Genomic DNA, 22,916 nt, shown 5'->3' with positions numbered 1-22,916 from the left:
AACCATTGAAACTTTGCTTTCACGTGTTTATGGCGTTTATGCCTCTTGCCCGGGTAAGTAGTCATGCACTGAACAGTCATTTTTGTGCAGCAGTTGGCTTGCTTCATACGAGTGTGTTTTCCGGGTGCTAACTCCCCGGCCCACACTCCACATTCTGGGTCTATGACAGTGAAAGAGTGTGTTGGAAAGTCCATACTCAACTACCTACACGTGACTCTGCTCATTTTTAGCCTGAAGAACAGAAGGGAAAGGCAGCCAACTCATGATATCTTGAATCATCTTGTATTTATTATTCCATTTCTAAGAAAATGCATGTTATCTCCCTGTTCTTCTCTTTTTAATCCTTCTGACTCCTTCTGACACTAGCCTATCTGTGTCTTACGGCAGTAATAACTCATTGAACCCATAGAAAACAGGAAAGGAGTTAGCTGAAAGGCTTGAAACAACACTGATGTCAGGTTTTCCCTGACATCACAAGTGAATGTGATGAAAGCAGGTGCCTTGCTGAAATGCTGACCGCTGCTTCCGCCCCTTCATGTGTTCTGATGGCGGCGTGTGTACACGCACCTGCACCCTGCCCAACAGGGTGGCTGCCTGAAGGCCGGATGCTTCATGTGATAGCACATTGGGCTTTTATTGCTGTCTTGAAATGTACTTCCTGCCTCCTCTGCTTGCTGATGCCTGCCTCCGGCACATGTACAGCTGGGGCCTGCTCGCTCCTGCACTTCCTACAGTGGGGACGCCACTCTCATGGCTGCTCAGGTATTCTCAGATTTATAGAAGAGGTGGTTCATCTTAACATACAGGAGAATTTTTTCTACGTGCCCTTTTTATACGTGTGGAAGTTGGATTGGAGTTTCCTAAAAAGCAGTTGGTTTCTTTAACATTTTTCAAGCAGGCTAGTATAAAATGGAGCCACATTTTGTCCTGTTTGCCCCCATCACCAGAGGAATCACTGGGATGCACTGTGACTGTTTTGCAGGCTTGAGAACACTATGTTTGGCTTATGCTGACCTCTCTGAGAATGAGTATGAGGAGTGGCTGAAAGTCTATCAAGAAGCCAGCACCATATTGAAAGACAGAGCTCAGCGGTTGGAAGAGTGTTATGAAATCATTGAGAAGGTAATTGCACATGATGCAGTCATTATGTGTCCAGTGAGGGGCTTAGCCACTTGTTGACTGGAGTCTTTGAACAGTAATCCTTTGCTGTCTAGTGATATTCTTGTAAATATCTCAATTAACCACTTGCTTTAGTCATTTCTTTTTTAGAAACACATAGCTTTTATGAACTATCTGAAAGGTCTAGCCACCTCAACTAAGTAATAATCATATCTTAAGAAGCATCAGGTCAAAAACAGCATCAGTGACTTCCTAGGTTACCTTAGAATAGGCTCAAAGGAGACAAACTCACCCTGCTGAGTTTCAGAGCAATTGGAGGGACAGGGTGGTTGGACATTGTACTAACTAAGAATCTACACACTTATTCTAGTAATTTTAGAGTATTACTCACTTCGCTATGTATCTCTTCCATATTGCCTATTTTTTGTTGTTGTTCTTTTCAGTTTATCCCAAGACATTCAGCAGCTTTCTATGTATTGGATTCCCTCAAATCTGGGTGCTGGATATCAGCTTCTTTTGTTTCATGTCAGCAACCATTGGCCTGTCCATTTTCCAATTTACATAACTTTGAAATCATTACCTGTTTACTCTTTTCATTTCTTCTGTTGTATGTATTTTTATTTCCCTTTGCACTTTTTTCCTCCCTTTGCATTTTTATACTTAATTTTTGTTGAGTTTTATTACATTCACTTGTCGGTCATTGTAATGAATGGATAGTAGTATAATTGAATTCAAGTGTTCTTATGCTCTGTTTTACTGTAAATATAAAAAAGGCATTTAAATGGGTGACATACCCATGTGGCACTAAGTATGTATTAATTGCTCAAGAAGTACATGTATTTAAGACCTCAAGCCATAACATACATGGAAGAAAACATAGGCAAAACATTCCAGGACATAGGCTGCAGTGATATCTTTGTGGATCCCTCTTCCAATCATAAGAGAAATGGAATATAAACAAATGAATGGGACAACATTAAATGTAAAAGCTTCAGCACAGTGAGAGAAACTATCATTAACACAAAGAGACACCATACTGAACTGGAGAAGAAATTTGCATTACATACATCTGACAAGGAGCTAATGTCCAAGATCTACAAAGAACTCATACAACTCAACAAAAAAGGAAACAAAGAACCCAATAAAAAATGGGCAGAAGAGCTAAACAGACACTTTTCCAAAGAAGAAAAACAGATGGCCAACAGGCACATGAAAAAATGCTCATCATCACTTAATATCAGGGAAATGCAAATGAAAACCACAATGAGATACCATCTCACATCTATGAGAATGGCCTAAATAAAAATAACTAAAAGCAACAAGGGTTGGCAAGGATATGGGAAAAGGGGAACTCTTATACAATGTTGGTGGGAAGGTAGACTGATCCAGCCCTTGTGGGAAACAATATATTTTCCATTGTCCAAATATTAAAAATAGATCTACCTTATGATCCAGCCATTCTACTCCTTGATATCTACCCAAGGAATTCAAAAATACTAATTTGAAGGGATATATGCACTCTTAAGTTCATTGTACCACTCTTTACAATAGCCAAGCTATAGAAACAAATTAAGCATCCCCAAACACATGAGTAGATCAAGAAGATGTGGTATATATACATAATGGAATACTAATCATCTCTAAAAAAAGATGAACTCTTGCCATTTGCTATAACATAGATGGAAATGGAATGGATTATGCCAGGTGAAATAAGTCAGAAAGAAAAAGGCAAATACTGGTGGTTTCACTTATATGTGAAATATAGAGAAAAAAAACAAAGGGTCAGATAAACCTAACCAATAATACACTGTAGATGTCTGGCTATAGAATTGAGGTTAGCAGAAGGAGAGGGGAAGTTGGAGAGCAGAGTGTGGAGGGGGCTCAGTGGACTATGGTCAAGGACTATGAGTGCGTTGGTGGTAAGAATGGGGTGGTAACATGTATCTGAAGAAGTGTGGTCCCATTCTGCTGAATCATATACAATGTTGTTACTGCAATTAAAACAAATAAATAAAGGGGGAAAATGGTGATTGACTCTTCCCATGGTCAGGTCACCAAGTTGAGGTGTTCTGACATGGAGAGACTCAGAGGAGGCCAGTAAGGTTAATAGACACTCTGTGTGAAGACTCTGAAATCTTCCAGACTAGTAAGCAAACCAGCTCAAAGCTTTGCATGTCACACCCCTCCTCAGTGTGAACTGACTCTTCCTCTACCATATAGAGGACCAATAGGGCAATGTTTTATAGCTCCTCAATCTTAACTTGATTGTTTTCTTCTCTGTTGAATTCTTTAAGTGTACCATCTAGAATCAGTTTCTCTCATATGTTAGCACTAGCATGATATTTTACTCATTAGTGGAGGGAGAGGCAAGGGTAATATACTGTAAATATCCAAAGGATACTCTCCTGCCGAATGACCTGTATTCTAACATGCTCATGCACCAAGAAATGAATGACATGTAATGGGATGCCTGTGTGAATGGAGTAGTTCTAACATCCTGAATAGTTTTGTTGTACTGCACATCTAGATATCACTAATTATCTGCAAACAAAATTTAGCATAGAGGATGTAAGATAACTGTCAGAGCATTTGACTGTCTTTTTTTGGCCTTAGTTTCGCCATTAATACTGCTCAATCTCTAATTGAAGATATTTTTCAATCTAGAATTTACTGTTACTTGGAGCCACAGCCATAGAAGATCGCCTTCAGGCAGGAGTTCCAGAAACCATAGCAACTCTATTGAAGGCAGAAATTAAAATCTGGGTGTTGACAGGAGACAAACAAGAAACTGCAATTAATATAGGTAATTTCCTTTAAAATATTTTTTGATGTTGATTTTTGTATTATCCTTTTAAAATGTCTCTTAGAAGTACCTAAATCTTCTTTAATGCATTGACAAATGACGTTTTCTAGAACTCTTCATTCACAAGACCAAGAAAAGTTTACCCAAACCAAATGAAGATGCTTTTATGAGCATAATCTGACAGTTATAAATGTTAAAATTGTTATATACCCCTGAAAGATGTTAAAAAACATTTAGATACAGTGTATAGAATGCAATAGTTGACAACTTTGATTTTCTTAAGGCTTTCTTTGCAGAATTTTAGTCTAAGAAATTAACAGCATGTTTTGGCTAAGTTTAAAATGTACATTACGATCATATACATTTTAAGCATTTTAATGATTTTGCCAATTGAGTGGTCTTTTTTCTGAAAGGCTAGTTTCTTTCCTTCCCCTGGCTGGATTGACATGCTTTTTACTTGCTATGCATCGCAGAAGTGAAAATTGAAGAATGGGGATTTAAGTCCAAATAGTATAATTAGTGCTAAAGAGAGGCACATTTTAAATTTGAAAAGTAGCTGAGACTACTAATTTTTTAAAATCTAACTTATTTAAAATATTTAGAAATTATGTGGTATTTATGTCACCATTATGATATTATAAGCCTTAAACATTTATGATAAAATTTACTACATGTCTTATCACATATTTATGGAAACAGATCTTATGTGATGTTCAATTCAGAAAGAAACACTCTGGAACATCTGAATTAAAGAAACCTTGTCCTATTTGGGACAGTTTCCTTGGAATAGCATCAACTGAATCTAATGTGCCCGTTTCCTTACACCTTCCCTTTTGAATCAGCTCTGCCTCCAGATGCTCTCAGATGTAAACAAACCTTTTCTATGAGTTGAATTTCACTTTTTTTTAAAGCACAGATGAAAAAATTTAATTATTTTATTAATCACTTCTTATCTAAATTGTAGATAATCAAATGCAATTTGGGCTTGCAAACAATTGATATTGAAAAATTGGAGTCAGGGAGGGGGCGGAGCAACATGGCGGCGAGGAGACGCTGCGAGTAAGATCTCCCATTAAAAAAAGTGAATAGGGAGGAAAAGCGGCAGGTCCCAGTGAGAACTGGGACACGGAAGATAAACGGGTGACGCCAGCGAACTGCCCGAAGAAGAAAGTGGCCATAAAAGAGGACTAGAAGGGAGGGAAGCTCAGAACCCTGCTCCCCTCCCCCGCCCACAGAGGCGGCACTCTCCGACCGGCAGAGAGGAGGAAACAACAAACCAAAACGGCCAACAAGAAAAACGGACGCAGCAAACGGGACTGTGCGTGGAAAGGAACTATTGCAGCCACCACACCCCGTGAACGGGAGCTGAGGCGAACCCTGCAGGATTCGCCGCGCCAGCGAGCGAACGGCTCCGGGCGCCATTAGAGAAGAACAAAGACCCCGGGAGATGCGCACACAGCCCGGGCTGCCGGTAAGCTGGCGCAGGAAAGCGGCTCGCTCGGCGCGCTTGAAAAGCAAGTGCAGACCTGGATCGCGGCTGCCCAGGTCCCCGCGCCTGCGACCTAGGCTTGCGGGGAGACGACCTAGGCTTGCGGGGAGGCGCGGAGGTCCTCACTGAGGTGAAGGTCCCTCCCTGAGTGAGCAGGAACCAGGCGCCCAGGTACGGGAGCGGTGCAAAAGGCGCCATTCCCGCGCCACTGAACTGGGCTACAGCCCGCGTCCTGGAACTGAGGGCTTTGAACTGAGACCCGGGGCACGAAAATTCGGGGCGTGGTTTCTCCACGACGGTGGGGCACAAGGCAGACACAGCACCCCAAAGCTGTTGAGGTGTACCCTACCATTCCCGCTCTGTTCTCTGTCCCACGGGGTGGGGGGAGGCGAAAAACAGCCCCCCAAGGACAATAGGAGAGATCTCTGGCGCCACCTAGCGACCAGGAAAAAAAAAAGTCACTAACACCCTATAAAACAGGACATTTCTTAAGACTGCTTGAAAAGGGCAGGTTTCTGGAGGACCCAGTGGCCAGCCGGGAAGTTATTCCACGCCAGGCCCCTTCCGACCAGCAGTCTGAGCCCACAGAGGGAGCAGGCACCCACGTCCGGGGCAGACCGGGTGCGCAGAAGAGTGTGCCTGAAACCGGAGGCGCAGGGACTGCATCCCGCTTCGCCATTTGAGAACAGGGATATTTCTTCAGTAAAAACTGCCTAAAACCAGCAGAAAGCTCCCCCAGAAGACAGAGATGGCTCCTGGAAGAGCCAGAGGGGAGCGGAGAAGTTCACCCAAGATGTCAGTCAGTCCGAGCAACACAGTGTCCCAACGCATACGACAAATTAGAAAACAGACAGTAGGGAGTAGAAGAACCACACGCAACCTAAAAACTCCTCAGGAAAGAAGCACACCACAAAAAGAAAACCACTCCCCAGATTGCAACGACAGCAACTTGGAAGAACTTCTGAGCCTTCCAGAAAGAGAATTTAAAATTGCCATGATTAAAAAAGTGATAGATCAGAAGAAGGAAATTGAGTCCCTAAAGAGGGAAGTAAGAGAAATGCAGGAGATCAAAGAATTAATGGAGGAACTAAAGAACTCTGGGAAAAGCAATGAAAGCAGAATAGATGAAATGGAAGAACGAATAAGTAATCTTGAAGACACAGAAATAAAAAGAACCAAAACAGAAAAGGAAAGAGAAGTACGAAGGAAAAAGAATGAAGAAAGACTTCGGGAACTATCTGACTCCATGAGGAAAGGAAATATAAGAGTTATAGGAATTCCAGAAGGAGAGGAGAGAGATGTAGGAACAGAGAAAATATTTATGGATATAATTGAAGAGAACTTCCCAAATGAGAAGAAGGAGCTGAAAATTGATATACAAGAAGCAAGAAGAACACCAAACTTCCACGACGAAAGGAAAAACACAGCAAGACACATAATAGTAAAGCTCCCAAGAATCCAGGACAAGGAAAAAATAATGAAGCTGACAAGAGGGAAGAAACAGATAACATTCAAAGGAAAACCAATCAGGCTGACATCAGACTTCTCTGAAGAAACACTACGGGCAAGGAGAGAGTGGAGGGACATAGTCAACAGACTCCAAGAAAACAGATGCCAACCAAGAATACTCTATCCCGCAAAGCTCTCTTTCCTCCATGAAGAAAGAATATGGACCTTCCCAGACAAAGAGAAACTCCGGAATTTCATTGCGACTAAACCCCACTCCAAAAAATACTACAAGGAATCCTAAAGCCAGAACCTCAGAGGGACGAATAACAACGAAAGAAGACCAAAAAAAAAAAAAAAGTTATTAAAAGAATAAATAAATAAAATCAAAGGAAAGACAAACATAATGGCAAATACAGATGCTAACATATCAATATTAACTCTAAATGTAAATGGACTAAACTCTTCAATAAAAAGACACAGAGTTGCAGCCTGGATTAAGAAACAAAACCCAACCTTTTGCTGTCTCCAGGAAACACATTTAGCTACAAAAGATAAAAATAGGCTCAAAGTCAAAGGATGGAAAACAATCCTACAAGCAAATGGGCCAAAAAAGAAAGCAGGAACAGCTATACTTATATCAGATAAAACAGACTTCAAACTCAAAAAAATAAAAAGAGACCCCAATGGTCACTACATTATGATTAAGGGGACAATACTTCAAGAAGAAATAACACTCATTAACATATACTCACCAAACGAAAGAGCACCAAAATATATCAGACAACTGTTGTCCTCTCTGAAAACAGACATCAGAGAAAACACATATGTAGTGGGAGACTTCAACACACCACTATCAACAATGGATAGATCAACAAGACAAAAATAAGTAAAGAAACTAAAGCTCTAAATAAGGACCTAGAGCATTTGGGCTTAACAGACATCTATAGAACACTAAACCCAAAAAAAACGGAGTACACATTTTTCTCAAGCGCACACGGATCATTCTCCAGGATCGATCACATACTGGGGCACAAGACAAACATCAACAGATACACCAAGATTGAAATCATACCAACCATCTTTTCTGACCACGAAGGCATCAAACTAGAAATAAATCATAAAAAGAAGGCAAGGAACTATCCTACCTCATGGAGATTAAAAGCCACATTACTGGAAGACCACTGGACTAACGAGGAGATCAAAGAAGAAATTAAAAAATTCTTTGAATTGAATGACAAGGAGGACACCAATATCCTAAATGTATGGGATGCAGCAAAAGCAGTAATAAGAGGAAAATATATAGCAATAGAAGCTCACATCAAAAAACAAGAAAGAACTCAAAGAAACAACCTAATCTCGAAGCTCAAAGATCTAGAAAAAGAACAACAAAAAAACCCCAGAACCAGTAGAAGAAAAGAAATAATAAAAACCAAAGCAGAAATAAATGAAATTGAAACTAAAAAAACAATCCAAAAGATCAATGAAACCAAGAGCTGGTTCTTTGAAAAAATAAATAAAATAGACAAACCCCTAGCCAGGCTCACAAAGGAAAAAAGGGAGAAAGCACAAATACACAGAATCATAAATGAAAGAGGAGAAATCACAACGGACACAGCAGAAATCAAAAGAATAATCAGTAACTACTATGAACAGTTATATGGAAACAAGTTCAACAATCTAGAGGAGATGGACAAATTCCTACAACTCTACAATCACCCAAAGCTAGATAAAGAAGAAATAGAACACCTAAACAGACCAATTACAAGCAGCGAAATTGAAATGGTAATTAAAAACCTCCCCAAAAACAAAAGCCCAGGACCTGATGGATTTACAAATGAATTCTACCAAACATTCAGAGACGAATTAGTGCCTATCCTTCACAAACTCTTCCAAAAAATTGAGAAGGAAGGGACAATACCAAACACGTTCTATGAAGCCAATATTACACTAATACCAAAACCGAATAAGGACAACACAAAAAAGGAAAACTATAGGCCAATCTCCCTAATGAACACTGATGCAAAAATCCTCAATAAAATTTTAGCTATCAGAATCCAACAATGTATCCATAAGATAATTCACCACGACCAAGTTGGATTCATTCCAGGGGCACAAGGATGGTTTAACATCCGAAAATCAATCAACGTTATCCAACACATCAACAAAAAGAAATATAAAAACCATATGATAATATCAATAGATGCTGAGAAAGCTTTCGACAAAGTGCAACACCCATTCATGATAAAAGCCCTTGAAATTCTTGGGATACAAGGAACATACCTCAACATCATAAAGGCCATCTATGACAAGCCAACAGCCAGTATCATTCTCAATGGTGAAAAGCTGAAAGCAATTCCATTAAGATCTGGAACAAGACAAGGATGTCCACTCTCACCACTGCTTTTCAATATAATACTGGAAGTCCTAGCCAGAGCAATAAGACAAGAGAAAGACATCCAAGGAATCCAAATAGGAAAAGAAGAAGTCAAACTATCACTATTTGCAGATGATATGATAATATACATAGAGAACCCCAAAATCTCCACAGAAAAACTAATTCAACTCATCAATCAATTCAGTAAAGTGGCAGGATACAAAATCAACACGCAAAAGTCAGTAGCCTTCCTATACACAAACAATAAATCTGAAGAAGAAGAAATCAAAAAAACCACCCCTTTTATTATCGAAACAAAAAAAATCAAATATTTGGGAATAAATCTAACAAAAGAGGTAAAGGACCTATACAAAGAAAACTATAAAACACTGTTAAAAGAAATAGAAGAAGACACAAAGAAATGGAAAGACATCCCCTGCTCATGGATTGGAAGAATAAACATTATTAAAATGGCCATCCTACCAAAAGCAATATACAGATTCAATGCTATTCCAATCAAAATCTCAATGGCATTCTTCAAAGAAATAGAACAATTATTGATGAAATTCATATGGAATCACCAAAAACCCCGAATAGCCAAAGCTCTACTGAAAAAAAAAGAAGGAAATGGAGGCATCACACTCCCAGACTTCAAACTATACTACAAAGCCATAATCATCAAAACTGCATGGTATTGGAACAAGAACAGACATACAGACCAATGGAATCGAATAGAAAATCCAGAAATAAACCCACAGATTTATGGTCAACTAATCTTTGACAAAGGAGCAAAGACTATGCATTGGAGCAAAGAAAGTTTGTTCAATAAATGGTGCTGGGAAAACTGGGTCGCTACATGCAAAAGAATGAAGCTTGACCACTACCTCACACCATACACAAAAATCAACTCAAAATGGATTAAAGAACTAGACATAAGACCTGAAACCATAAAATACATAGAAGGAAATATAGGCGAAACACTACGGGATTTGCACATCAAAGACATCTTTACAGACACATCACCCAAAGCAGTGATAGTGAAGAGAAAGATAAACAGCTGGGACTACATCAAATTAAAGAGCTTCTGCACAGCAAAAGAGACAATAACAAAAACAAAGAGAAACCCCACCAACTGGGAGAACATTTTTGCACCCAACACTAATGATAAAGGACTGATCACAAAAATCTGCAAAGAGCTGATGAGACTCAGCAACAACAAAGAAAATAATCCAGTCAAAAAATGGGCAGAAGAGCTAAAAAGAAACTTCTCTGAAGAGGAAATGCAAATGGCCAACAGACATATGAAAAAATGTTCAACATCACTTGTAATCAGGGAAATGCAAATCAAAACTACCATGAGATACCATCTCACACCAGTGAGAATGGCACATATTAAAAAAACTAGCAACAACAAATGTTGGCGAGGATGTGGAGAAAAAGGAACTCTTGTGCACTGTTGGTGGGAGTGCAAACTGGTCCAACCACTATGGAGAGCTGTGTGGAGATTTCTGGACCTACTAAACATAGAGCTTCCATATGATCCAGCAATTCCACTCCTAGGTATTTACCCAAAGGACACAGAAACATCAATTCCAAAGAGCACCTGCACTCCTATGTTTATAGCAGCACTGTTTACAATAGCTAAGCTTTGGAAACAGCCCAAATGCCCAAAAATAGATGACTGGATCAAGAAGATGTGGTACATATATACCATGGAATATTACTCAGCATTCAAAAAAGATAAACACATGCAATTTGCAGCAACATGGATGGCACTGGAAGGGATCATGCTCAGCGAAATAAGCCAAAAAGAAAAAGAAAAATACCGGATGGTCTCACTCATAGCAGGAATCTAGAAAACTTAAATAAGGGACCAGGAAAATGAATATAAGAAAGTGAAAATCAAAATCAACAAAAAACTATGAACCAGAGACACTTTTTGGGGCTGGGGGCGGGAGGGAAAGGATTGGGGTCAGAATGGGGCGTTTGCAATTGTATGGGGGAATATAAAAATAAAATTCAATATTTAAAAAAAAAAAAAAATAAAAAAAAAAAAAAAAAAAAAAGAAAAATTGGAGTCAAAAGAACGGTATTTGTTTCATGAACAGTCTCTAAAGCATTGACTGTCCATAGATTTGTGCTGGTTGTCTCTCAAATGCATATATTTTTTTAATATTTTTTTTTAATTTTATATATTTTTACATCATTTTTCATTTTTTTTGCACACTATGCATTTTCATCTTGGTTATATTTCCCATACAATTGCCACCCCCATTATTTTGACCCTAATCTCTCCTCTCCCCCCATAGTGTGTTTCAGGTTTATAGTTGCTTGTTGATTTTGATTTTTACTTTATTGTAATTAGTCATTTTCCTGGTCTCTTATTTAGGCTTTCTTAATTCCTGCTATGAGTGAGACCATCCGGTATTTTTCTTTTTCTTTCTGGCTTATTTCACTGAGCATGATCCCTTCCAGCTCCATCCATGTTGCTGTAAATTACATGAGTTTATCTTTTTTGATTGCTGAGTAATATTCCATTGTGTGTATGTACCACATCTTCTTGAACCAGTCATCTACTTTTGGGCATTTGGGTTGTTTCCTTAGCTTAGCTATAGTAAATAATGCTGCTATAAACATAGGGTTGCAGGTGTCCTTTTGAATTAATGATTCTGTGTCCTCTGGGTAAATACCTAGGAGTAGAATTGCTGGATCATATGGAAGCTCCATGTTTAGCAGGTTGAGGAATCTCCACATAGCTTTCTATAGTGGTTGGACCTGTTTGTCCTCCCACCAGCAGTGCAGGAGCATTCCTTTTTCTCCACATCCTCACCAACATTTGTTGTTGCTTGTTTTTTTTAATATGTGCCATTTTTACTGGTGTAAGATGGTATCTCATTGTAGTTTTGATCAAATGCATATTTTTGGAGAAGACTGTGATGATGTTTCAGATATATTACTACTACTACAGCTTTTTTGGTGTTAAGACTTATAAATGTAGACCAACACTTTTGCTTTTTGGTATAATTTCCCCTCCTCTACCCCCAATTCTCTTCTCTCTCTCTCTCTCTCTCTCTCTCTCTCTCTCTCTCTCTCTCTCTCTGTATACAAACACAGACACTCTCTCTCACACACATGCATTAGTCTTCAGGTATTATTTCCCATATATATTTAGCTTGATATATGGCCTCTGGTATTCATATAGGACACATATAGTTGACTGCTTCCCTGAAATACTTATTTAAATGTAAAGGTGTGCTTTCTGCTCTCTAAGAGTGATATGAAAGAAGTGGGTAAGCCCTCAAGTTAAAATGTAACTGTAATGATAAGCTTTCTTCCTTCCAGATCTTGAGTGTTCCTGCTGAACTAATGGCCTTTTATGCTCCTAACGCCAGACTTAACTTCCTTAAGTGCTTTCTTGTGTTTGCTGTGAGCGAGAGCATGCTGACAAGGTGATAACTGGAAAATTACCACTGCCCTCTCTCCCTGCTTCGCAGCTCAATCACCCCATCCTGGGGGAACACATATACCCCTTTTTCTGCTTGTTTGTTTTATCATATCTGCGCTTATCAGGGTTTAACTAGGTTTGGAATAAACACAAGGGAAAGCAAAGGAACGAATATCAACCAAGAAAACACAAGTGTGCTATTTTTCATGAAGAAAATTTTGCTTTTACACAGTGAGGCTTCTCTGAGCCTTATGAAATAATTGACATCTGTCCAGCAGTTGGGTGGTTTTTTTTTTTTTTTTTTTTGAGTAACAGTTAAATCTTTTGTCGTTTTTTTCAAAGGCATGTAGCAACTTTTGTAGTTTTGGTTCCAGAAGCATTTATATCTATTAGATTAAAAACTTTTTTTTTTTTATTTCTTAGTGAATGCTCCTTAAGACCATTAGAGGATAACTTTACCAATGTCATATATTTATTCTGGAGCTTTTCTCTGTATCAGAATTCAAACATATCTTTGGTGTTGCTAAGTATGCTTCTGCAGCTGGGGAACTGGTGTCCTTTTTAAGAGCTATGTCTGAATTATTTTTTTCACTTTGCATTCAGAATTCTTTTGTGACCCTGGGTGATACTGAGGGAGAATATCTGTTGAGCCTACAAATGATGCAGAAGGCCCAGCAACATGTGGACATCAGGCATTTTATTAGATTTGCCTGTGTCAGACCACAGGTTATAGCTATAAGCAGCACGAGGTCATGCTGCAGATGCATTATGGATTTTATGCCTGATTTCTTGTCATACATTTCATTGCCCATGCCCTCAGTCGTATGAGCCATTTACTTATGGACTATTCTATATAATTTTGTGCATTCTACGTATGTTTTAGTGTATCCAGAATATCCTTGGGAAGAAGTATTTTAGTAATTTCTTCTTCTCAATTAACCAAGGAAAACAGAACCAGTGAATAGAGTGCTGACTACTAGGCACTGTTCTGGGAGTGGTCTTCTGAACACTGACTTTGGTCTTTACCCATACACAGCCTTCTAGCTCAAGGGGGAAGTTCAGGTGCAGTGCTTATTTTCAACAGGTGCATATAGCTTTCACAAAAATGTTCTCTGACATTTCAGTTAGAAGGCAGGGCTGCTGCTATTCATCCATTCTAAGAAACACATTGTTTTTCTATTTTGATATCTCTGAATATCTTATGACTATTGACTCTTCCAGTTATTCACAACATTTTTTAGATAGTGAGAGTTCATCCTTAAAGGTTACATTCAGTATGGCTGGTGTTTGGGTTTGTTGACTCTCTTTAGCATTGGATATATCTACCTTTGCCTCTGTCTCTGTCACTCTGTCTCTGTTTTTTTCTCTCTATATATGAGAGTTTGAGAGTTTGAAATTAAGTGTAACTTTTCGTTCATGCCTTGAAAATGAACATGTTTAGTCAAATTAAGTCCCAAGATATTTATGCCTCTTGTGAACCAACAAGTAGTATGTTGATACAGTCATCTTGCCTGTGGGTTTTACATAGTTTGGAATGGGCATGATGCCAGAATCCTGCTGTTCTCTGCTTGAGTTTATGCTAACTAGCTGTGTTTCATAGAGTTGGCGGTTTTCTTTTTTAGCTCAAAAGGTTGGCCTCAATTAGTCTAAAATGAAATTTCAGATGTAGTCTTATGAACTGTGTGGTTGTCATTTGCTTATTACCACTGGATAAAGCATCTATTAAATAGTTAGACAACAGATTTGAAGTTTCAGGGTCTATAATTTTTTTTCTAATGGATGTAGGATGAGTGAGAACAAAGTCCTCATGGGTATTCCATTATAAAGTCATTAAGTTGGAAATAGCTTTCACCATAAACCATTTCTGAATTGGAATTCCACCATGCCTCCCTAGGCATTTAGTTACCCATCATTTGATACTTTAAAACTACATCTTGTAGTCTTAGAAGTTTAATTTTTAAAAGTGAGTAAAATATGGTGCTTGCCTAGCCTATTATTGCTTGGATAAGTGCCCACTCCCAGGTGAAGCTGGGCCATGGTTGCAAGGTTGCAAGGCTGGTTGGTGGTGTTCATCTCAGTGCATTTCTCCCAGAAAAATCAGACATGTTCTTTCTTGATTACCTACATTTAGTATGGTTGCCAGATGCCTCACTATAGACTTGGGGAATTTACATTCTCTAATTGGGACGTGAGTTAATTATGAAACAAATTACATAATGAGGTAGATGAGAAAGTACAAATTAACTGTGCATCATAGATATTAAACAGGACCAGAGTTAATAATGGTTACTCAGTTAGTGTTAGCTATAGTGTGCCAAATACTGTGCCGAGTCCGTTTTTTTTTTTAATATTAAAATGGCAGGTTTATTATAAAAAAGGAAGGGAAATAAAGGATGCTTACATAGACACAAGCAGGCAGAAAGAGCTGTCCCTGAAAGGGACAGGTTTGTTAGGAGAGATGCCTGCAGAGTCCCAGGTAGGCATTCTTGGGAGGAGAGCTGCCTCTGCTGCTTTGCAAAGGGAGAAGTTTGGTGAAAAGAAGCACCTGCATAGTTATAGGCAGGCTGGAGAACTGCTGCTTAATTGTACTGAGTCCTTTATGTAAGTTTTATATTTAGTTCCCTTTGAGATAGACATTATCTTCCTTATAAAGATAGAACTGAGGTACAGAAAGATGAAGTAACTTAACCTCCGTCACAGAGGTGTAAGAATGCTGAACATCTGAGGACGTAACTGTGACACTTGAGACTCACCCCCAGAAGGAAAAATATCTGAGTTGAAAAAGAGAAGGCTTCATGAATGAGATAGGGTTAAAACTTGAGCCTTCAAGAATTTGTTTGTTTAAACAAAAAGACCAAACATAGAATGCGTCAGCATGGCCAGGCTTGAAGGAGATTATGAGGGGAACCTGAGGCTCTGTGTTCTCACATGTGACCGAGTCTTTCCGAGGAGGCCTGAAGGATCTGGAGAGTGAGGTGGCAGGTGTGTGGTTCTGTCCCTTTCTGGTTCTCTGGAAGGTGAAGGACTCTGTAATGAGCCTCTTTGACCCCATCTGGAATAGATTATGAGTACCATCTTTTATCATCTATCCCTGATGTTTGGCAGTGTGTGTTACACACTCATACTTTAATATTGATTGGCCACATTCTCTGTGCAAAACTATTTAGGACCAACAACACATTTATTGAGGGTTTGGGACCAGGTTGAATCCCAATCATGGGTGATAGTTTGACTAATATGATACTAGTATATCTGGTTAGTAGGGATAGATTATTTTAACTCTTCGAAAATTGTCTCCAAAGAAATCTGGATTTGGATGTCTTTGACAACATGAGCTTTCCTGGGAAAAATTAAAGAGACACCAAGTACAAGATTGGAGAGATTTGGTTTGGTAATATTTTCTAGTGTGAATTATTATTTTATTGTCTTAAAATCAAGTACTGCTGTAAGTACCACAAACTCTGTAATGTTTTGATTTCTTTGAATGTTGATTATACTCAGGTAGTAGAAAGACTAAACACTTCTGTAGTGGGCTGTTAATTTTAGCTGTAGTAAAAAGTGAAATCCCAGAGGTTCTTCTCAGTCATTTTATGGTCGTCTTGTTAGATTGGAACTTGAAGAGCTAGCCCTCAATTTACAAGTGCAGATTGACATTTCATACCTGGCTTTTCTCCAAGAGTTGATCTCATTTTATCCAAAAACATTAGAAATCAAGCACACCAAACTTGGATGGACATAATTTAATTTGCCACATTAGCTAAGTCGCAATTAACCGTGTTAAGCTTCTATGATCTGTCTAGTGCAAGTGTTCTGTGTGATAATTCTGGAAGCAAAATCTCACTTCATTTTCTAAATTAAAAACAAAAAAGCCAAGCACCTTGTTTCTTCTCAGAAACCTTTGGTTTTGTATATTTAAATTCATGAGAGTGTCAGTGGTTTTATTTATTGTCCTCTCCTTGCAATGACTTGAAAAATACTTGGAGTTTTTCCATCTTGGTGCAGCTTCAGTTGTCAAGTGGCATTTTGCTTAAAGTGAAAATATAAAATAATGCAGCAAGCCAGGGCTTAAAAATTATAGTACACTCCTGCAGCTGTTGTTCAAATCAAAAACTACCAGCAAATTCTTTTGCATTAGTTATCCTAATTTGTAACAGTCTGTATTGCGTGAAGTCTCTGGGGTTAAAAAGAATAAGCCCAAAATAGAGGGAAACAGTTAAAGTTGTAATATCCCTTGAGGATCTTCTAATGACATTCTGGAAAAGTCTCATTTTTACTCATCACTATTGTTAAAATACAGTCTTGATCAAGTTTGAAAATATTAGAATAGTATTTCATATTTATTCCCCCTCATTTTTTTTGTCTTAGCGATTTGACAAGTATTTGTCCATCTGTTATTATTCTAATTATTCTATTTGTTTTAGATTTTAAAATAATATGTGGTGGTTTCCACATAGCAAGTGAAATAATCTCATGCCCTAGAGGTCACTATTGTTAACAGATTATATCTAGATTATATCTTTTTGGTATTGCTTTAAAAAATAACATTTGGATTAAAAATCATAATTTTGTGCTTTAAAATTTGTGTTCTAAGGTGATTAATTTAAAAATTGGCATATTTCTCTCAAATGACAATCATTAGGGATGGACAAGCTTTGTACATTTGAAAATAAGCAAAAAGCATTTATTCCCTCCCCCACAAAAAAAAGAAATACAAGGTTTTTCTTGATCTTAATGTTTGTCTGTCTTGAATTCTGTTTTATATTTAATAGGGTTTCTTAAGAATGTAAAGAGAATCTCCTGAGTAGAACTGAACACAAAATGCAGCAGTTCTGTGACTTAGGCATTTAAATAATGTCCATTCCTTTCCTTGTTAAAGACAACATCTGTGGGAATGGATATTTTAGCTTTTCTGCAGAGGAGAATCCAGGCTTCCTGCTTTTTGAACGGCATCAGTGAAGGCCCTTCTTTATACTTGCAGGAAGGTTGAAATTATCATGTTAATTATGTGTTCTCTGTTTCTCTATCATTGATCTATTATCTTAAGGTGCTGAGGTAAAAACTATGAAGGGTCAGTTTCTAAGCAGGAGTATTCTTGCTTTTTCTGAATGTTCAATTGATATGGCTATTGGTATAAATCACATGTTGATCTCAACTCAAGGGATACCCAAAGGGTGGAGAAAACTTGACTAGAACCCTAACAGAAACCCCTGATCTTGGAGTTTCTGGAGTCACCCCCTCCCCAGAGTATGTGGATTTGAAGGGAGGCATTGGGAGGGGCTCTCATCTTGAGTGTGGTATCACTGAATGTCTCCAGCTGTATTGGAGTGAACTGTAAAATCTGAGTAGGAAAGAGCTTCAAAGAAAATATGCTCACCTTCTGGGAGGGAAGTTAGAAAAGAGTATCTTGCTTAACCTTGCTGATCTCAAACAAAAGCAATTTGTTATTATGACAACATATAGGATTTATTCAGGCACAAAACAACAGAAGAAAGAACAGAGTGGACTGTATGTACATGGGGGGAGCAGCTTGCATTCGCTCCAGTCCTACTCCCCCAGCCCCCTATGTGACCTCTGGAGGACCAGCCTCTCCATTTCTACCAAGGGGAAAAAATAGGAGATCCAAGGCACTTTGGGTTCTATAGTTTGCTGCTTTCCTCACACGGGGGCACTCTTTCTAGCCTCCAGACTTCATTTAAATAGGGTTCTGAATATTGATGTTTATAACTTACAGAGATTACTTAATTTCAAAGTGCTGTGGAAATTGTTAAGAGTTAGTATTGGAATACTTTTGTTAAAGACAAATTTTTTTTTAAATGAAACTAGGCTTAACTCTTAAGATGGGGATCACTTTGAATTTGTGGCAGGAAAGCTGACTCCCTCAGTGCTATAATGATATTCCTTTTGAAACCTGTTGTGAGAATTCCCTACTTTAAAAAAATGCAAACGAGGAACCTTGGTATTATAGACGACATGGTTGTGCTAATTCACAGCGCCACTTGATTCCGTTTGTCTTCCTAAAGTGTTTGCTGTTATTTCAGATAATCCAAGGCTTATCCTAATGTTATACAAGGATAATGAAAAATCCACAGAAAATTGACAAGAATTTATTTTAGCTATTAGTTATGAATGTCTTCCTGACAAGTTCTGTTTAAGCTGTATGTAGGAATTGAAATCAATTGTTGCTAGCCCTCACGCTTCCTCAGTTCCTCTGAGTATGAACCAGTAGGTTTGAAGTGGTAATAAGGGGCCTCCTTGGTGGTGCAAGGAGTTAAGACACAACCTATGAAACTGTCCGCAGCCACTGCAGCACGAGTTCAATCCCCAGCCTGCCAGGGAGCTACCCACATGGTGCAGCAGACCTCTCCTGTCTTGTCCGCTGCTCCCCTCAGCAGTGTATTTCAGTCAATCTGCCTGTTTTGCTTTCCACTCTGTCTCTGGTGAATCCTCTCACCCCCTGCACCTCTGGCCTGTACCCCAGTTCTTGTATGCATAAATAAATAAATCTTTTTTAAAAAATAAAGTGGTAATAAGGAAGAGGTAAGGAAAGGTGCTGAATTCAAATAACCTTTGAAAAATGATAGGTTTATGGAGGGAATAGTAAATTCATGTGTGTTGTCTCTTCCCTCACTTTAGGATATTCCTGCCGGTTGGTCTCCCAGAATATGGCCCTTATTCTTTTGAAGGAGGATTCTTTGGATGTAAGTAGTTTTTTCAAAAATTGTGTTTGATATGATTGTCTTAATTCTTTTCTACTGTGACTAATTATCAGGGTTTAGTTTTCACTAAGAAAAAATTACAAAACTACTTTGCATTTTCTGTTTTATTTATGAGCAGAAGTCTTATATTTGAACATCAAAATGGTAAGCTTAGAACACTGCTTCATGATCATTCGTTAACTCACCTAGAATTATTCATATGAAATGGCATGGCTTAAACCTGGTTTGACTTCCCATTAGGATGTATACTAAGCAGTGATGGTTCACTCCTATGTTGGTTATCAGAGACTTGTAGGATTTTCTTTCTAGTACAAATGTTAAAAATCATATTTAAGTGCCAGCAGGTGTTTATTATATAGTAATAGGATACATATGCCCTTGAGTCTCCAACATCCCAATCCATCAGCTTATGAATTGAACAGCATGGTTTTCTGAATGTTCTATAGACATGTACCCACTTTGTCACTGCCTCAAGTCACTCATGAAGCCTGGGGTGCAGCTGGTTTAGGGCAACCGGGGACCTGGGAAGTGTCTTGTTATAAAGATAGGGGCTGGGCAGTGAGTTTCCATTTGTCACAGCTTTTAACATGGAATTGTTGCTGACAGGCATCTATGGCCACTCTTTCAGGCAGTGGATTTAAATACTGGTACTGGGAACAGATGACAGGGTTATTTACACTTTTAAGGGAAGCAGTACAGAAATTTCTACGCTTGCACACTGGGTAAGCCACGAATCCTACTTTCAAGACCAAGACATTCTCTGCCTCTTCAGGACTCCAATAGTCAGAGTCAGGAGAGGGTCTTTGTGTGTCCAAGGCACCATTGGCAAGGTACCACTTTTTGACTCAGCTTAAGGATTTTCTGTGTGTCTCTTATCCTTGTTTATGGCACTACCTCCAGGAACCCCACAACTCCTAGGTCATCCCTCATCACCTTGATTCTAATTCTCACCTCTTCTGGGGTGGTGAGAAACTTAACCTTCCACTTAAGCATGCCTATCACCCCATGACCCCCTATTCTACTTGGTTTTATTTTTCTCTATAGAATATTTCATCACTGAAATTACATATATAATACTTATGAAATGTTTATTGCATATCATATATGTAAATTGTGGTGAAATACACATAAAATTTAATATTTTTACTCTTTTTAAGTGTATAGTGGAATGACATCATTTCATCACCATCTATTTTCAGAACTTTTTTCATCTTACAAAAATAAAATCTGTACCTATTAAACAACAACCTTCCACTTCCGTCCCCCCAGCCCTTGGTGGTAGAAAGTAGCATCCACGATTCTACTTTCGGTCTCTGTGAATTTGACTACTCTAAGTAGCTTATGTAAGTGGAATCACACAGTAATTGTTTTTTTTTGTGACTGGCTTATTTCACTTAGCATGATGTCCTTAAGGTGCAACCATATTGTAGTATATGCCACAATTTCCTTCCTGTTTAAGGCTAGGTAATAATCCATTATATGTATAGACTGCATTTGTTTATCCTTTTATCTTTTGATAGGATATTTGGGTTGGTTCCACTTCTTGGCTTTTGTAAATGACATTGATACGAAGATGGGTATGCAAATAGCTCTGAATCCTGCTTTCAGGATTGTGTATGAGCCTAGAAGTGGAATTGCTGGTTCATATGGTAATCTTGTGTTTCAGTTTTTGATTAACTGTTATACTCTTTAGTACAGTGACTGTACCATATTACATTCTCACTAACAATACTTAAGGGGCCCAATTTCTTTACATCCTCACCAGTCCTTGTTATTTTTTCTGTTTGTTTTTCTTTAAGTGGAATTATTTTTATTGAGGTAAGATATTTTTTAAAAGTAGCCATCCTGATGGGTGGTATGTCATTGTACTTTTGATTTACATTTCCCTAATGATTGATGACATCAGGTATCTTCTCATGTGCTTACTGGCCACTTGCATATTCTCTTTGGAGGAATATTTATTCAATCTTTTTGCCCATTTTTTAATCAAGTTATTTGTTTTTGTGAAATGCTTTATATTTTGTTTGCCTCCCTCAAGTCTCATAACGTAAGGGCCATTTGCCATGGAGCAAAAGTCTGATTTTTTTGAGCATCTCTACCTTCAATACAGTGCTTTGCACAAAATAGCTACTCTGTATATGTTTGAATGAATGTATTAGCAAGCTTGGCATATTTTCCAGATTATCAATTAGAACTTCTATTTAAAGATCATGCTGACGACATAGTGGTGAGGGAATCAAGACCAGGTGAGCCAAAGCAGATCATGGCAGAGAGGAGTATGCTGGTACCAGCACCCTTGGGTGGAGGAACACAGTGTGAGAGCATGCCTGTGGTATCTGTCCCTGGAGCTCCTGTATCCTGATGATTTTCTAATTCCAAGACATTCACAACCATAAAATAACCCTCCTTTTATATGCATATAACTTAGAAGTGAGCCTATATTTTGCTTTTCTGTGAGGTATTTGATGGAATCCAAGAGATGGACTTTAACTTTACCAGCACTACAGGACTTACAGTAAGTTTGGGACTTTTGATTACATAGACAAGAGTGATTTGTCATACAAACTGTGAAGATTTTATGGGGGTGGCTTACTTCATTGGTAACCAGTTAATACTTCTTCTATACCCACCTTTGAAAAAATACAAATTTTAGTATGAATCCACTATTGAATTCAGTATCTGCTGAGCGGAAATGCAGTTCCTGTGTACTTTCTTTTTGGTTCCATACTCAGAAAAGAAAACTCCATATTTTGGACTAGAGTCCTTCTCCCACTCTCCTACCCCTCTCCCACCTTCTCTACTTCTCTTTCATTCCTACTCTCATTAAAATTTCATTTGGTAAGTGTGAAATAAAAGCAGAGTCCTAGGGCAATCAATTAGTTATACAGTTGATCTGTGGTGGAGGTTCCAACTTAAGCTTTTAAGGCTGCAGGACTCTGATGATTTATGATGAAGCAAACAAGACAAGGACAAAGGAAATAGCACGAGAATTAGACTCTTTGGGCCTGCCTTCCTTTACTTCGTTTTGCATATAAGTATGAGGGAATACGAGGTCTACTTAAAGATCGAGAACTGGCATCCATTACTCTGACTGGCCTAATAACTATGTCCAGGGTAGGATTCCCGATGCTTAAAATGATTAGGGTACATCTCTGTTTTGACGTTTTCAGCTGTTGCCAAAATGACTTCTAAGCTCTGTAATATAGATAAGGTCAGTGGTCCTTAACACAGGGAGAATGATGATGTGCTCCAGGGGGACATCAACTGATAGGCTAGGGTAACAGAAAAATTTGATTTTCTGTTTTTTAGGTTAGAAATACTGAGAAATTACCTTTATTGATAGCAACATATGGGTTGCTCCTACAACTTATCTAGTTGGCTCTGATTCTGAGAACTGTAGGGAAATGTAACTGAATCTGGAGAACAGATTACTAGAAAAGGGTATCAGTGTCATTTGTGGATTGCAGGGATATGCAAGAAAATGACTAGAAAGGCAAAGAAAGGTCATTTAAATCAGTAGG

General features: G+C 38.4%; 1 protein-coding gene across 3 annotated transcripts in view; it reads left to right on the top strand.

The window, feature by feature from the left end:
- ATP8A2 (ATPase phospholipid transporting 8A2) overlaps positions 1–22,916 on the top strand; it is a 591,448-nt gene that overhangs the window by 159,484 nt on the left and 409,048 nt on the right. For all 3 annotated transcript variants that reach the window (XM_037527049.2, XM_054701459.1, XM_054701458.1), the window contains exons 22-24: positions 983–1,122; positions 3,784–3,922; positions 19,313–19,377. In XM_037527049.2, the coding sequence (XP_037382946.1) occupies positions 983–1,122; positions 3,784–3,922; positions 19,313–19,377 (344 nt within the window). The remainder of the gene's footprint in view (positions 1–982; positions 1,123–3,783; positions 3,923–19,312; positions 19,378–22,916) is intronic.

Source organism: Talpa occidentalis, unplaced genomic scaffold (assembly GCF_014898055.3).
Source record: "Talpa occidentalis isolate TD23 unplaced genomic scaffold, MPIMG_talOcc4v2.1 talOcc4.5, whole genome shotgun sequence".
Classification (NCBI taxonomy): Eukaryota; Metazoa; Chordata; class Mammalia; order Eulipotyphla; family Talpidae; genus Talpa; species Talpa occidentalis.
This window is presented reverse-complemented; position numbering and strand designations above follow the sequence as displayed.